The sequence below is a fragment of the Fistularia commersonii genome, chromosome 35 (assembly GCF_037954325.1).
Source record: "Fistularia commersonii isolate RoL2024-O1a breed Wild chromosome 35, RoL_Fcom_v1.0, whole genome shotgun sequence".
In the NCBI taxonomy this organism is placed as follows: Eukaryota; Metazoa; Chordata; class Actinopteri; order Syngnathiformes; family Fistulariidae; genus Fistularia; species Fistularia commersonii.
The window spans coordinates 8,736,630-8,752,436 of NC_141318.1; the positions used below are offsets into that span (position 1 = coordinate 8,736,630).

General features: G+C 41.2%; 1 protein-coding gene across 1 annotated transcript; it reads right to left on the reverse strand.

The window, feature by feature from the left end:
* Positions 1–794: 794 nt before the first annotated feature.
* Positions 795–13,341, reverse strand: btr01 (bloodthirsty-related gene family, member 1). Its single transcript, XM_086142369.1, has 11 exons — positions 13,283–13,341; positions 7,844–8,395; positions 7,012–7,192; positions 5,568–5,663; positions 4,346–4,435; positions 4,035–4,178; positions 3,323–3,470; positions 3,080–3,124; positions 2,867–2,893; positions 2,595–2,770; positions 795–1,344 (listed from the first exon to the last, which is right to left on the reverse strand). The coding sequence occupies exons 2-11, from the start codon at positions 8,377–8,379 to the stop codon at positions 976–978; spliced, it is 1,812 nt and encodes a 603-aa protein (XP_085998495.1). The 5' UTR covers positions 8,380–8,395; positions 13,283–13,341; the 3' UTR covers positions 795–975.
* Between the last annotated feature and the right edge of the window lie 2,466 nt (positions 13,342–15,807).

The window sequence follows — 15,807 nt, forward strand, 5'->3', positions numbered from 1 at the left end:
ATGATAAAATAAGTGAGAGTGAGAAAAAAAACCCTGCAGACGATTAATAACATGGTTAAAACTGTGATTTCATGTATTATAAGAGTTAGAGTTAAAAACTCATTTCCCATGCTTCACAAGGGTCAATAAGTCTTTAAAAGTTGTCAGCTCAGGCACTTTGAGAGAATAAAAGATAAGTTAAAGGACAAAGCTGTTAAGAGCCATCTGTAAAAACACAGTAGAAGCTATGCTTTATTCCAAGTGTAGGTGGTAACTTTGTTTTGATTTATTGAATCAGCACAAACTCAGGAAGTAGATGGAAAATGAAAATGGTATTTCATTTTGGGGTAACTGATCTGACACAGTTAGTAGAAACAGTGCTGATGTTAGAGTGCAGTGCTGGAATTGGAGGTCCAGTGGAAGAAGAACGAGAGGATTTACGGACGTAGAGAGAGAGGATATGAAGGTAGTTGGTGTGAGAGAGGAGGATCCAGAGAACAGGGTTAAATGGAGACGGTTGATTTGCTGTGGCGACCCCTGAAGGGAAAAGCCGAGAGGAGAAGAAGAAGAATTCTGGAAATGGTGGTAATCAGACCCTTATCATTCAAGAACTGATCCCTTTGGTTTTAGAAAGAGAACAGGTTTAGACTATCACAGTGTAAGGGTCGGAGGGACGGAGTTGGTTCAGTGCTGAATCTTAGAGGTGGTGTTGCTTCTGATTTATTTGCCAGGGTGACGTCTGTTGAAGGGCATCAAGGCTAAAAGAAGTCCTAATATGGTGGAATGTTTGTTCAAAGGAGGCACAATAACATTAAGTGTTTATTAAGGCTTTATTAATTCTTTGAGAAGCAGAACTCTTTGGGCAGCAGGTTTTTTTTTTTTTGTTTTTTGTTTTATGAAAGCATATCTTATTTGCATAATAATGAAGGTACATTTGCAAAGCTCAGTCTTCCTCCAGCATCAGCTTAGGGATGTATGATTTCTCATAGCATGATTTCATTTGCTCATTGAAACGGGGCAAATGATCAGCGGGGCCTCGTTCCTCCCTGACTTATTGGTACAAGGACTGAAGAAAGGATGGATGGTGTCGGGGAAAGAATCTGTAAAGGTGTAGATGAGGACTCTGGCTTCCACGTTGTAAAAGGACAGAATCCCTTTGTCACAGTCCACGTAGATGCCGATGCGGGATGGTCGTTGGCCGACCGTCAGGTTGGTTGATGGATCTGTGCGGAAGGCATAGTCGGTTTGATCCCTCAGACTCAGGAACCAGTAGCCGTTAGCGGGGCTAACGGTGATCTTGCCCTTTCGAGTGATCGATCTGCTGGCAACTCCCAGGTCCCAGTCAGTCTTTCCTCCCACCTCCACCTGGAGGAGAGCAGTGGAGGCAGGTTTGTTATTTTCTGGATGCACAGAGTTTCTCCAACGGTAGCGACTCGGTCGATTTAACTTTTCTTTCATGTTTGTGGAAACTTTCAAAGGGATAAAGGAGGTCATTGCAAGTCTCAAGTTTATATTTCAAATACAGGAGGTGTAAGGCACCCCTGCGATTGACTGGTGACCAGTCCGGGTGTACCCCGCCTCTCGGCCCACGACAGCTGGGATACACTCCGGCATCCCCCGCTACCCTGAGTGCAGGATGAGCGGCAGAAGACGAATGGATGGATGTGTCAGGCATTTTTTTCTCTGAGAGTTTTCTTTTTCAGTCTGATGGTTTATAAAGGTTATCTAGTTATTGCACATGAATTACATCTAAGAAAAAATACACAGAATAAAACAAACAGATCCTTTCAAAAGTGAATTTCTTACAAGATATTTTACCAAAATGTACCATCCTGTAAAATTTTAAAATATTTAAAACATTTGAAAAATTAATTATTATTATTATTATTATTATTAGTATTATTTTGCAAAGCAATCTGGTAGAATCCAGCCTATTACCCATTCAAGTATGAGATACCAATACAGTTTTTTTAATCTTTTGATTTATTTTTGTTTGTTGGCGTATACACAAAATTAAATCACTTAAATAGCATAATCTATCGTCAAGACTTGCAACTACATGCCATACATATTTTTCGAGGGTGCAAGACAGCATGATCAGCCATCATTCATGTCAGAGTCAACTGGAAATCACCAACAATCAACAAAAGAAAAACTGCCAATAATGTATATATGGATGATAATTAAATAAATTACTATGCAGACAATGCTGTGTTAATGCCATCCAATCCTCCAGCATGACATTGTAATTTGATCTATAATGAATTGCTTCTTTGGAAGCTACAGAGAAAAGCGGTACGTTCTTCATATATAGATCATAGATTAATGAATACTAAAATGGGATTTTATATAAAACAAATGGAATCTCAATCTTGCTTTTCCCCCATTCTGACCCGGATGAGTGTTGCTTGGAGACAAATTGCACATATATTTAAATGTTCAGTACCCACTGTGATCAATATATTGATCACACACAATAAAAAGGCATGGATGGAAGTGAACATCATCAACACTTGTTATCGATGAATTCACCTTTTTTAACAAATCAAGTTGGAGCTAGTGCTGAATCTGTATACAGTATTAGACTCATAGGGGATTGATTATCTTCTAATTACCTCCCAGTAATGCCTTCCTGTGGAGAAGCCCTGGCGAGCCAGCACACACACCACGCGGTCGAAGCGCTCGGGGTTGTCCGGCAGCAGTTGATGGCGATCCCCGCAGTAAACCTGCTTCCCATCATCTGAGATGATGAGGCGGGGGTGGGCCGTGTTGGAGTCCAGCATGATGTTTACTGACAAGGTTCAGAGAGATAGATAAATAAATGGATTATGCAAAAAAAAACAACAAAAAAAAAAAAACAAGTATACATGTTTATTCAGAAAATTACCTGCGTACTCTTGAACTCTTCTTACCTCTGTGTATTTGAAATAAAAAAAACAACTTAAATATGGATTTATTTGTTGCATTTAATGGAGTCAAAAAATTGATATAAATATCGATATAATAATTATGATATACTTATATAATACATTAATATGATTATATACTATAATATTTAATATTAATATTAATATTAGAGATATCTGAATCAGAATCTTACTCGGATTGGGCCTCGCCACTGATTGGTCAAACAAGATTTGCCGGCCTGAAAAATTAAACTTGAGTTAGTTGACCTTATCGTGGAGGGTTAAGATGATCCTGAACAAAATGAAACTAAATTTGTATCATAAATGTTATTAAACCCCTTTGTGTATGGCTTGAAAAAAATATTTAAAAAAAGGCTCTTTCAATACATTTATAAATCTTATAGTCTCTCTCTTTCAGAGAATGACAACAGACTTACAGACTTCAGGCAGCTTCTGGATCTCCTCCTGAAACCGCTCTGACATTTCACAGACGGTCTTGAGAATCTTGCCAGAAGTCAGCTCAGGAGCGAAAGAAACATTAGGTCTGTCCTTGACCTGTGGTGGAGTGGAGAAGGTGGGGAAGCTCTGCAAGCAGAGAACAGATTTTTTGGAGATAAAAACAACCTTCCAGAAAAATTTTCATAGACCCTTAAGTGCCAGGGAATGCCACAGAACTGAACGACCATACGATTGCGTTGCGTGATTATTCCTCGCCTCCTCTAGTAGGTCATTGTCACAGAGAATTTTTGGTCTCATATGGGGTTCATAAGAGAAGATGATTATCTTACAAGCTGTGAAAGCAATTAGTGGAAAATTAAAATCTCAAGAGGTTTGCTCTAAACAATTATCTGATTTATTCTGAGGATTTTTTTCATAATACATGTTGGAATAAATGAAACCCAAGATCAGAATGTACACACGATGGCCAAGATGGCAAGTGTTGACAATACGATAAGGCTGATGTTCGGGTGAAAAAAATCTCAGGGCGGTTAGTGTAGAGGATGTTGACAAGAAGACTATGGCTCCACACAAAAAAGACATTTGACCAAAAGAATCGTGACCGACGGTCCAAATGAATGTACAGGGTTTCTGGGTTTCTGGGTCTGGGAGGACGTTTATCCAACGGGAGAAGTTTGTAGCAGATCGAACCTGGAGAAACTGAACGTAGTCTTCAGACATAGCGAGCTGGCTCAGTTCGGCGCTCCTCTTTTTCAGCCGGGTTATCTCCTCCTCCACCTCCCGCAGCAGAATCTGAGCCTCTTGCTCTGCCGCTCGCCGCTTCATTTCTATTACCTGGAAGTCACCAGATCGATGGACGCCATTTAGCCGGTACAGTGTTAGTCTCAAGCGATCGTTTCCGCTAGAGAGTTGTCATTTACTCACAGGCGACAACGACCCCTCACCTGGAAATATTAACCATAAACGAGAGCTGCCACATCATTATGAGTAATTATTATTACCTCTATGACTTCAGCCAGGCAATGCTCAATCATGGAGATCAGGTGGGAAAATATGGCAATGGTCGCATCTGTCTCTACCTTAGCTGTGGGCTGAAAGACATGAACGGTTCGTTCAATCCGAAAGCCGTGAGCAGCTAATGGATATGAATTCATTTGACCTTTGACCTTTGACCAACTTCTTGGTTAACAACTTGAGCGATGTCATCCAAACTGCTAGCAATCTGGTGCTAATTGGATCATATCTGAAGAAAAACACTTCCTTATATTTGTCTGGCTTCTACTTGTATTTCATCAAAATACAGATCCATTCCCAATCGATATATTCTGAAATGTTCTTTTTTTATTTTTTCCAATTTCCCTCACTCCCTCCGCTAATTGCCATTACCATGGTCAGCTATATTTTTGTAATCATCTAAGACAGTGGTTCTTAACCTGGGTTCGATCGAACCCCAGGGGTTCGGTGAGTCAGTCTCAGGGGTTCGGCGGAGGTCAAGACACACATTGGTGATGACATCACTGGCTGCAGGTGATCACGCTACATAGCTTGGCCTATCCGTGCTGCAGGGATTTTGGCGCGCTCAGTTGTAGTAACTTGTGACTGTCGTGATGGCACGTCATGTGATTTCTTACTTAATATTTGAATCCCTTCATACTAATTATGTCGGGCAAAAAAAGAAAGCGGTCGGAAGAATACATACAATACGGATTCACATGTATGACGGAACGTGATTGGAATCGATGTCCTAACTGCATGATTTGCAAAGACAAGATGAGCAATTCTAGTCCAGCACCGGCAAAACTAAGGGAAGGCTTCCTTAAGCTGCATGGAGATGGGAACTACAAGAACATAGCGCTTGCTGAATTCAAGGTGAAGGGAGCCAGATTCGATGAAAAGGCTACTCTGCCTGTTCTTTGTACCCATCGACGAAACGATCCTCGATCCAATAAAGAAGGGTTCGGTGAATGCGCATGTAAAACAGGTGGGGTTCAGTACCTCCAACAAGGTTAAGAACCACTGATCTAAGACATCAAACATTTTGGCTCAAAGCAGCTTTATGGAAATTACCCTCATGTAAGTGTAAGTTTTGCTAGATGAGCACGATCTCTCCATGACTTTTCGGGACAGGGCCGTCAAGTCTGTTTTGAAGATGCTAAACTTTCTGTTTAAAAACAAGCCTGAGCCTAAAAAGATGACCAACCTTACGACGGACATCAACGTCACCTGTATGATCTCCAGGGCGTGATGTATCTCCTCCAGTTTCCGCTCCCTCTCACAGATGAGATCCTTCAACTCCACCTCTGCAATGCCCAACTGGGCCTGGATGAAACAAAAAAAAATGCATTTTTTCAGCCTTTATCCAAAATAAATATCACCATTTGGAACTTCACTGCCAATTTGACACTTCAATTGCATCTGACTTCATGACAGCTGTAGAAGAAAGAAAGACAAAATACATACGTACTGTCAGCGGGGTTTTTACGAAAGATTTTCCAATTTGGACATACTCGTGACGTTAAGAGATCCAAATATTCTTGTGTTTGTTAATTTACAAGCTGTCAAGCCAAAGGAAATTGTATTTAATCCTTTAAATTCAGAAAGATGTCAGCTTTAGGTAGGAAATATTCCAGACTGTTTTATTTGAGGATGAAAGTAAGATTGAATTTCAATATTTGACTCAAAAGCAATGAAATATCACCTCCGAAAGTCACCGCAAAGTCACATTTGGCGGTTACCCACAGAATGGTTAGTGATTTCCAACACCAAATACAAAATACTATCTGGATCAACTGTTATGATTGAAAATGCAACATTTGGCATCATCCTCTCATGAACATTATGTTCACTCGGATACCTTCACCTCACCGTCTGCGCACATATCCCTTCATCAATGCATGATAGTAACCTCTCACAGTATGTTCTCCCGAGTTTTTGGGCTTTCTCAGTTTGTAGGCTCCCAAAAGCGGTGTGTCTTCATCAGCTGCAGCCGTCTTGTGAGGCATCCGCCATAACAATAATAATAACAATAATAATAATAATAATATATATATATATATATTAATAATTTTATGTAATAATTTATATAATAATAATTTTATATAATAATTTATACAATAATATTTTTATTGTTTTTATTATTTTTTATTAAATTATTATTCTTATTATTATTATTATTATTATTTCTGGATTATTATTATTACTGGATCATGTTAGTAGCACACGCACACAGACACACACACACACGCACGCACACGCACACTCACACACGATTACGCTCCGATCTATCCAAGGTTTTTCCTCGCTGACTTTGCCAACTGTTTGCTCACAGAGAGATGTTTAAATCTTAAAGAGTGCAGTCCAGACCTCATAGAAAATGGCATGAGACACCTGTGTTGTGATTCAGCGTTATATAAATAAAATCTGACTTGACTTGAATCTGTCTTTGAATATTATTTTGGAATTTCTGAAAGGACCGGTTGAGGATCTGTCACCCCACTGTCCCTTCTTTGTATTAATTGATTTTTCCATTTGAGATTTATTTTTTTTCACCTTGAATCCATGAGATTTTTAACAGATTCCAGCTTTTTTTTTTGTAATGGTATGTCAATCAATTCTTGTTATTAAGAATTTTTGGTGTGATTCTGCGTTATTTGAGTAAAGATCCGACCTTCTTGATGTGCCACTCTTGCTTGGCGGGGATGATGCTGTGTCCCTGGTGCTCTCCTTTCTCCACGCAGATGTTGCACACACAGCTGTTATCCGTTTGACAGAAGAACTCCCGACCTCTGAGGTGGATCGGGCACAAAGGCAGGCTGGGCGAGGAGACACCGGGGCTGCTCAGCGTGTACCTGTCGCAACCCCCAGATAAAGATGTGATTCCGTCGGTTTGCTGATAATTTCTCCCAATATAGCAACTCTTCAGCTGCGCGCGATTGTCGTTGCCATAAAATTACAGCAACATTTAAAAAAAAAAAAAAAAAAAGGCTGATTAAGGAGTAAAGAAGGATGAGATGTTCATTATCTCAAATGATGGGGATAGCAGAGATTTGATCAAAGTTAAAGACGCACAAGGAGCGGCATTTAATTATTTCAAATCAAATGAATAAAACAAACACACCTATCCTCATTCCATCATTTACATCCAATTCACTTTGACAAGGTTTGACCTTTAGCCCGAACTTGGAACGTGCTTCCTACTGTAACTCCGATCAGTGAGCTCAAGTGAAAACTTCAATATAGGTGTTTAAAAAAAAAAAAAAAAAAAAAAAAAACATGGAAAAATGTTAAAGAAATCTTTTTCTGTCAGGTGATTATTAAATTTAAATAAGCTGCTGTAGCTTGGACTGGGGTCTGATTGTGGCAACCTTGTCTGAAGGGGGGGGGTCTTGGGTTTGGACCTTGAAATTGCGATCATCTCGGTCACGTTGTGTTCACACCAGACCAAGCAAACCACTCCAAGGTTAAAAGCATTAAAAGTGTTGAGGTTAGGGATAGTGTACCTGCGAGGAGGTGAATAGGGCGGAGGTGGATCATGATGCTCATTGTTCGGTGTACTAACAGACAGGTGGCGACCGACTGGGGCAGGACTTTCGGGGTGAGGTTCGCCCGGATTTGCCGTGCTGGGATTCGGCAGGCGCTGGAAGCGACTCATCATTTCTGTGAAGATCCCCTCTGGCATTCCCGCCGGCCGGGAGGATGGAGACTGCGCGTGTTGAGGTCGAAAGTTCGGGGCGGGATACTCCTCCCTTCCTTCGACCCTTCCATCCGGCGGAACTCTGGTGTTAGCCACTTTCTTGAACTGCTCCGTGATCTCCTTAAGTGTTCGGTTGATTTGTAATTCCGGACGCTTGCGAAAGGATTCTTTGCACATGGGACACTGGTAGGCCTTGGTGTTTCCGCCCCCGTCCCAGTAGGAGGAGATGCAGGCCTGACAGAAACTGTGGCCGCATGGAGTCGACACCGGGTTGGTAAAAACGTCCAGACAGATGGAACAGGTGAACTGGTCTTCAGACAGGAAGGCAGCAGGGAGCGCCATAATCACCAACCTCGATCTGAGAGAGAGACAGAAATAACCCGGTTGTCACAAAACATGATGGATTACCTTCTAGCTGTTGGTCTCTCTGTTATGCAAATCAAAATAACTCAAACGGGTCAGTCGATGTGAAACGCTAAGACTGCAACTACGGAAGAGAGGCGTCTCACGACCTTCCTCTCATACTCAGCAGTTGTTTGCCCTCGTGTTTACGGAGACGGCGTTTGGTTTTCGCTGTCGCCCCATGAGTTTCCCTCAAAGGTGTTGAATTGCTAAAACTGTGGCAACAAAAAACAAACAAACAACAAAACCAAAACAAAACCTTGCAGTGTAATTACCTAATAATACACTCTCCTCCAGGTAAAAAGTATTATTGCCACGTACTATCTTGGTACTTCCTGACCCTTAAACTGGATGTACTGGTTTGAGTTTAGTTTTGTAGTGGAAACCCAGTTCACCCCATTCATTCACTCTCAATCTGATAGTTTGTTCTGTTGTTTAGATTCAGTTTCACATCAGTCATTTAAGGAGAGGCCCTTAATAAAGTCATAAAAGTTATTATAATGACTGGTTAAGTTTCAATTATGTATTTAACAATCATTATTATGTTGTAAAATGTCACGTATTAGCTCTTCCTTGGAAGCTGATACAGAGTATCATAGTAATACACTGCATTGATCTCAGTGGATAAAAACAATTTGAAATCACAAGAGTGAGAAAATGTGCATCTTCCCTGCTATGCAAAAATTGTAATTCAATAGCTAATCCCGCCAAAAAAAAAAGTCTGACTTCTAGTTTTACGTAACAGAAAGCACGGAGCTCCCGAGTCAGTTTGTGGCTTTTAAACGCATGCCGTGTTGTATGGAGCGTTGTTACTTTGTAAGCTTTCTTTGGTCACCATGGGTTATAAAAGCAGATTTATATGTGCAGATATAAAAAGGGTTGTCTGAAATTTAGCAAATGCAAATCCTGCCAGTCCTGCAGCAATGTCACAGCGTGTGTCTTGCACCACCACAGCTCTCACGCCCACAGCGTTTAAGCAGCATTTGTTGCCACGGCCCCTCTCTTAAGACATGCATCCCAAGTCTTTGTTTGCAAAGAAGTCCAAGATATACCGAAAGCTGTAAAGCAGGATATACGGGAAGTGACAACGCGTGACTTTCCCGCCTCTGACGTGAAGCGACGGTTTAAATCAGAGCGTGGTATCAGTTCGACAGCTGGCCGGCCGTTTAACTCTTTGTGTGGAAAATCAGAGGCTCTCTGCAGAAAGGAGCACAAATCGTGTATAATCCTTGTGCGCAAAGGGCCAGAGCTGCAACTGACAGAACCAGCGGGCACCGGCTTTGCACGCTTGAAGCTGAGTCGGTGGTGAATCGTAGATAAACTGGCTGGGCTTCCAAAGTATAACCTCCGGCGACTAGAAACGTTTCATCAGCTGCACCGCCTATACTGCACTCAGGGATGCAGAAGGGGCCGGAGCCAATCCCAGCTGTCATTGGACGGCTTCACCCTGGACTGGACCACATACAGAGACATACGACGATTCATCCTCCCGATTACATGTCGGGGCCATTTACACCCTCCAATTCACCTGCTGCATGTTTTTGGACTGCGAGACGACCAGAGAACCTGGAGGGAACCCACGCAGATACAAGAACAACAAGTCCACACCAGTAAGGGCCCCTGTAGAGGCATCAACACACACGCCACCGTACTTCCAAATTTCTAGGTTTCAATTTCCACTCAGATTCAAGGATAAATATCGCTTGACAAAGAACTTCATGTATCTGGCTTTCTTAATTTCATCAGTTGTTTTATGTCCTGGTAGGGTCACCCAAATCCAAAGTTAAAGGCGGAAGAACTTTTTGAAATAGAAAGAAAAGGTTGTAGCTGTTATTTCTTCATTCTTATTCACTTCTTAATTGTAGCTGGTGCATGTCTGATGCCCGAAAAGAAAGTGCTCTTGAAGGGTAAGCGGGTGATGACATCGCCACATGCATGCTGTCGATCGCTATTACAATGCCTTGAATAAACAAGATTAACTCTACATCCTGGATTTACCCCCGTCATGTTGCATTTGCAACAACATATCCGATGGAAACAATACAAAGCGGACGCGAGCATACCGTCGGAGGGTTTGACTTGAAGAGACGACAGAAGCCTTCGTCACAAACAACGCCGTCTGAACAGTCGTACATAACCCTAGCCCTGGACGTCCCATGCATCGTCATCTCGGTATTTCTACTGCAACTGTGGTGTTTCAGGTTAATAAATGAACTTCTAAAATATCAAATTCCATAACTAATATGGAAAAAAGTCAGAAATAAGCAAGGACAAAGACTCATTAGTTATGAGAAAATTGGCTGAAAAATCAAAATATAGATTTTAAGGGCAGACTTTCAAATGCTGGGGGTGCAAATGTTGTCAAGATACAACACTTTACCTAACACACTTGTAGCTTTCTCTCGAAAATATCTGTTTGGAGCTGCCAGTTTAGTGTCTTTCAGGGTCTAGTTATTATTATGTCATGAGTCTCTCACCACCGCAGTGCAGTTGTTGGTATAAGCGGGTGTTTTACCAATGTGCACAACACTTCTCCAGGAAAATTATCAATCATTTTAGGGTTTCATGAGATGAGATGAGATGAGAACAACTTTATTAATCCCGAAGCAAATTGTTGTGCCAGAGTTTCACGTAAAAAACATAACAGTAATAGATAATAGTAGAAAGGAGGAAGAATAAGAAATATCATGAAATATGAATTGTCTTAACTGTTAGCAGTAACTACAAAGATTGAAGATTCATCCTCAGTGTTATTTCTTTGTTTACAATCTTATCTTCTGCATGTCAGAGAGGGATGTCATTCTGAGCTAGTTCATGTACATAGCAAAAGTAGATTGTGGGTGATGTAATGTTTGCCCGTTACATCACAAATAAATAGTGATTTTTCTCAAAGCAAGGTTAATGTAATACAGATTTGTGATTTCTACAGTCAGATAACATAATTATCCTTTCCTACAGCTCTTGGGGAGATTTGGATAATAATGACTTTATTCCTCACGCTTCAAACCCAAATGAAGAAAAGGGGGCAGGTTTTTAAAACCCGGCTTCACTGCTTTACTTAATAGGTCAAAGGTCAAATCCTTGGTCAAGACTATTGTTTTTGGGCCTGAATTACAGTCAACAACATCTTGACTTTTACATTTCTTTATGCTAAATAGTTCTACATTAATGATAAATGCTCTGTTCTAAACCAACAAAAGAAATGTTTCCTAATCTGGGTTTCTAAACATATGGAAGTTGTGCTGTCACTTTATCCAAATCATGTGTCATTTTTCGATTGATTGACCCTTGACACATTTAATCTTTTTTGAACCAATAAGACAGTTGACATTGAAATGCAGCCTTGAGCTTGTTTAGATGTACTAGCAGACATGCAGCCGCAGGACAGGTAGCACCAGTTCTCCAACAGCCGAAGGAATGCCGTTCGAGGCCGGTGAGCCGCTCTCACAGCCAGGAGATACGCGATGCAGTCTAATATTTCAAGTCACTTGCGTTCCCAGCGAAAACGGAGTCCCCGTCCTCTACATCTTCAGAGGTCCCCATAGATGGGTTAGTCATGACACGGTTTCACAAAAAGCGCTTCAAATGAAAATGAAGCCAAAGTGAGAAAGAATCAAACGGGTTGGTTGTTCTCTGAAGTCAGGGTGATCATTTGTAACTTGTAATTTGTAAGCCCAAAATATACAACACTTCACCAAAAGAATCCTTTTGGTGAAGTTACACAAGTGAGATGATTAATGAGAATAAACAAGGCAGACATGGAAATTACACAATTTTTCTTTCAAAACAGCTCCAGGATTCCGACCCCTTCAAAAATCTAGATAACATCAAGATATGTTTGTGACAATGTAGAGAACTGGAGTCGAGAACTCTGCCTGCTAGTCCAGCTTGCGAAGCTGAATCCGCTCTTAACTCTGATTTAAGAAGGCCATCGTGTTGCTGGATGCACAGATGATTTATCACAGCTTGTTAGCAAAATTTGATGTTAATAAATATAAAAAAATCAGTTCCCTGAAGTTTGCAACAGGTTTTAAACCTGCTCAAGGCAGTTTCTGGAAAGGTTTAAAAACAAGTTTTAAATGACTAAAATCAAACCCATTGGATTGATCAGTTTGGATAATTTTTTTCAATCAGATGATCATTATCACAGACATATCAGCAATTGAGTTAAGAGGTTTTATTACCCTTAGTCTTTGTAATGACTCAAATGAGTCATTTGAAAAAAATTCAGCTGCTGTTGTTCTATTGTCACAGGTTAATCCTGCCGGTTGAAATGCCAAAGCCACGAGGAACACAAGCCGCAAAAGCTATTGTGAAACAGCTTTTAAATACGGACACGTTTGGTAATATCTGCTTAATAACACATTAATTAAATGAGATCAGGATGTAATTCCCTCGATTAAAACCGTGCTCCAACCTTCGCTTATCAACCTCTATATAACCTCTTACATCCTTTCACCGGCTGAACACAATCCGGCCTCACAGTTGTCACACACAGATAAACAGGCAAGCGTTTTGATGTGTGTTCTCACAGGAATATGAAGCGTGCACTTCCTGTTCTTGGAAGCTGTAGGGAAACTTTTATAGACGTTGTATGAACTGCTCATAAAAATAGTATAGAACTTGACATGTGGGATGGACAAGGGAATTATTTGACAGCATGTAAAGGGGTGATGAAATAAAGTAAAAAGACAAGGGTTTTTTTAAAGACAACAAATCTGAATGGTAACTACAAGTAGCACAACAAGCCGGCTGTTTAATACAATAATACAAACATGTATTTTTAAAAAGACCTTCATTACTATAAGATAGAAAAAGATATGAACTTTGAAAAACACCTCACCTGTTGCTTCACCGCAGCCTCCCGCTCTTCACTTGTGCTCCTTCTCTCCGTCTCCTGGATGCTAACTTCACCTTTCCCTCCGCCCACTGGGCCTGGGTGATCCAACTGGCGCGGCAGGTTGCTTTTACCGCAGAGCAACGCACAATTTGCATTAAAAGAATTGGAGTTGATGTGAACATCTGGGATGAACTTATTAATCATTTAGATCAGGGGTGGGCAAACATTTTTATCCGCCGGCCGCATGGAGATAGTATATTAAGACAGCGGGCCGCAATAATCAAAACTTTCGCTTTATACCATACCATTAAAATAAAAAAAAAACATTAATATTTTACTTTAAATTCATTCATTTTGAATCGACAATTTTGAAACACCAAAGAAAATATTATTTTAATGATGAAAATAAAGTGCATAATGAATATTGACTAAGATAAAATTTTGCTGATATTGGTAGTTAAAGAGCTCGCGGGCCGCACTGGAAACTGGTGAGGGCCAAAATCGGCCCGCGGGCCGTAGTTTGCCCACCCCTGATTTAGATTATTGGTTGATTTCTTTATGCCCAAGATTGAACAGCAGAGCTGACCGTGCAGTAATCCTGCTGTTTACACAAATGGCATCCATTCCAATTAAATTGATTTTTGTGTGACCCTTGTCAGTGATGCAGCGCACGTCCGCTTCCACCAGGGCTTCCCATTGTCACCAAGTCTGTTCACAACCGTTACGGACAGAATTCCCAGGTGCAGCCAGGGTGTTAAGGGGATCCAGTGCGTTAGCTCAGGATTGGGTCACTGCTATTTGCAGATGATGTGGTTCTGTTGGCTTCATCAGTGATTTTTGGGCTCACACTTGAGCAGGTCACACCCAAATGTGAAGCGGCAGGCTTGAGGATCGGCACCTTCAAATCCAACTCCAGGTCGGAGAAGAGATCCGACCTCAAGCGGGGGGAGTTTTAACTAACAAGGGGTCTTGAAGTGGAAAATCGACTGGAGCATTGGTGCAAGGTCAGCAGTGACACAGACTCTGCGCCTGATCGGTCATGGTGAAGACTATCAATTTGCCGGTCGATCTACATTCCTCACTGCATCTATGGTCATGAGCTTTGGGTCGTGACCGAAAGAACAAGGGTGCGGATCCAAGAGGGCAAAATGAGTCTTCTCCGCAGGATGTCCGGCCTCTCCCTGAGAGACAGAGTGAGGAATTCAGCCATCTGAGAGGGATTCTCGCAGTCTCTGCTCCCACACATTAAGAGGAGTCGGGCAGCTTGGACATCTGGTCAGGATGTCTCCTTGACACCTCCATGGTGAGATGTGGTTCTGGCCTGTCCAACTGGGAGGAGACCCCGGGAAGACCCAGGATATGCGGGAAGGACTGTGCCGGGAAATGCAGAGTCCAGCTCTTCTGATGGGAAACCATCAGAAGAGCTGGACCAGGAAGATGGAAGTCTGGGCTCTGCAGCTGCTGCGCCAGCGACCCAATCGGTTAAGCAGAGGACGGATAGTGAATATATTGGTAGGATTCTGCTGAGGTTGGAACTGCCAGGCATGAGGTCTAGAGATTTATTGATGGAGCAAAAGAGGACACGACACGGTACCGAAGTGCGTTGTACTTCCTCCTCCATCTCATGAACAGAAGAAAAGGAACTGTTTTTTTTTTTCCTGGTGATTCAGAGGGAACGTGTTAAGACGTAATGGAATTTTTAGGAATTACAGCAATGCGGCACAGGCAACCCAAATGGAAAGGCTAGTTTCTGTTTGTTTTGTTTTCTGCATGTTTTTGTGACAGGAAGTGTCTGACTGTTAGTTACATAAATGTAAAAAAAAAAAAAAAGGATGTTCTGGTATAATGGCATGCCTTCCATTATCTTGTAAAGGTAAGTTGCTTGGTTGCTTTTATTTTTTTCTTTTGCGCTACTAAATCACATACTTGTGTATTTTCTGAATACCAAAAAAGAACGTGTTTTCAAAAACTTTGGCTGACAGAAGTGTGAAAAGTAAGAAACAGCGTGACGATCTTATTTTTATGCATTAAAAAAAAAAAAAATTGGAATAAACGTCCTTGAAAGTGAAGCAGCTCGTACAACAATTATGGAAGTCATACCGGACACGAGTCTTACTACAATATTTAAAATGCTTACTTAGAATTTTGCATCCTACACAAGTCTAACTTCTGATAAAGTGACCCATGAACATGCGGTTTACGGTTGTATCATTTGTCATACAAGGTGAAATATTTTAAATATTGATTGTGATTACTGACCACTTTCTTCATTTTTCAAATCAGATTAAATATGCACCTTCCTGTCTAATCTTATTCCTAATGCTTCATTTAATTTTCATCTCAAGGAAAGCCAACCTCATTTGAAATTCCATTTCATCATCAGGTTTCACTCACATCGCAACGCACACAGCATCAACAGCGCAAGGAATTTCCCCTGACCTGCTCAAGTAGAGAAGCTGTAGGAGGCCTGACAGCGTTGACGTGGTGGCGGGGACAAACCAATAAACATAACATTCTGCCGGATTGAA

Coding starts and splice junctions, on each gene's coding strand:
- btr01 (XM_086142369.1), bottom strand. CDS start 8,379: ATGGCGCTCCCTGCTGCCTTCCTGTCTGAAGACCAGTTCACCTGTTCC. Junction 5,664..7,011: donor AAGAGTGGCACATCAAGAAG/GTCGGATCTTTA, acceptor TGTTTCATCCAG/GCCCAGTTGGGCATTGCAGA. Junction 2,894..3,079: donor AGTGGCGAGGCCCAATCCGA/GTAAGATTCTGA, acceptor TCAAATACACAG/AGGTAAGAAGAGTTCAAGAG.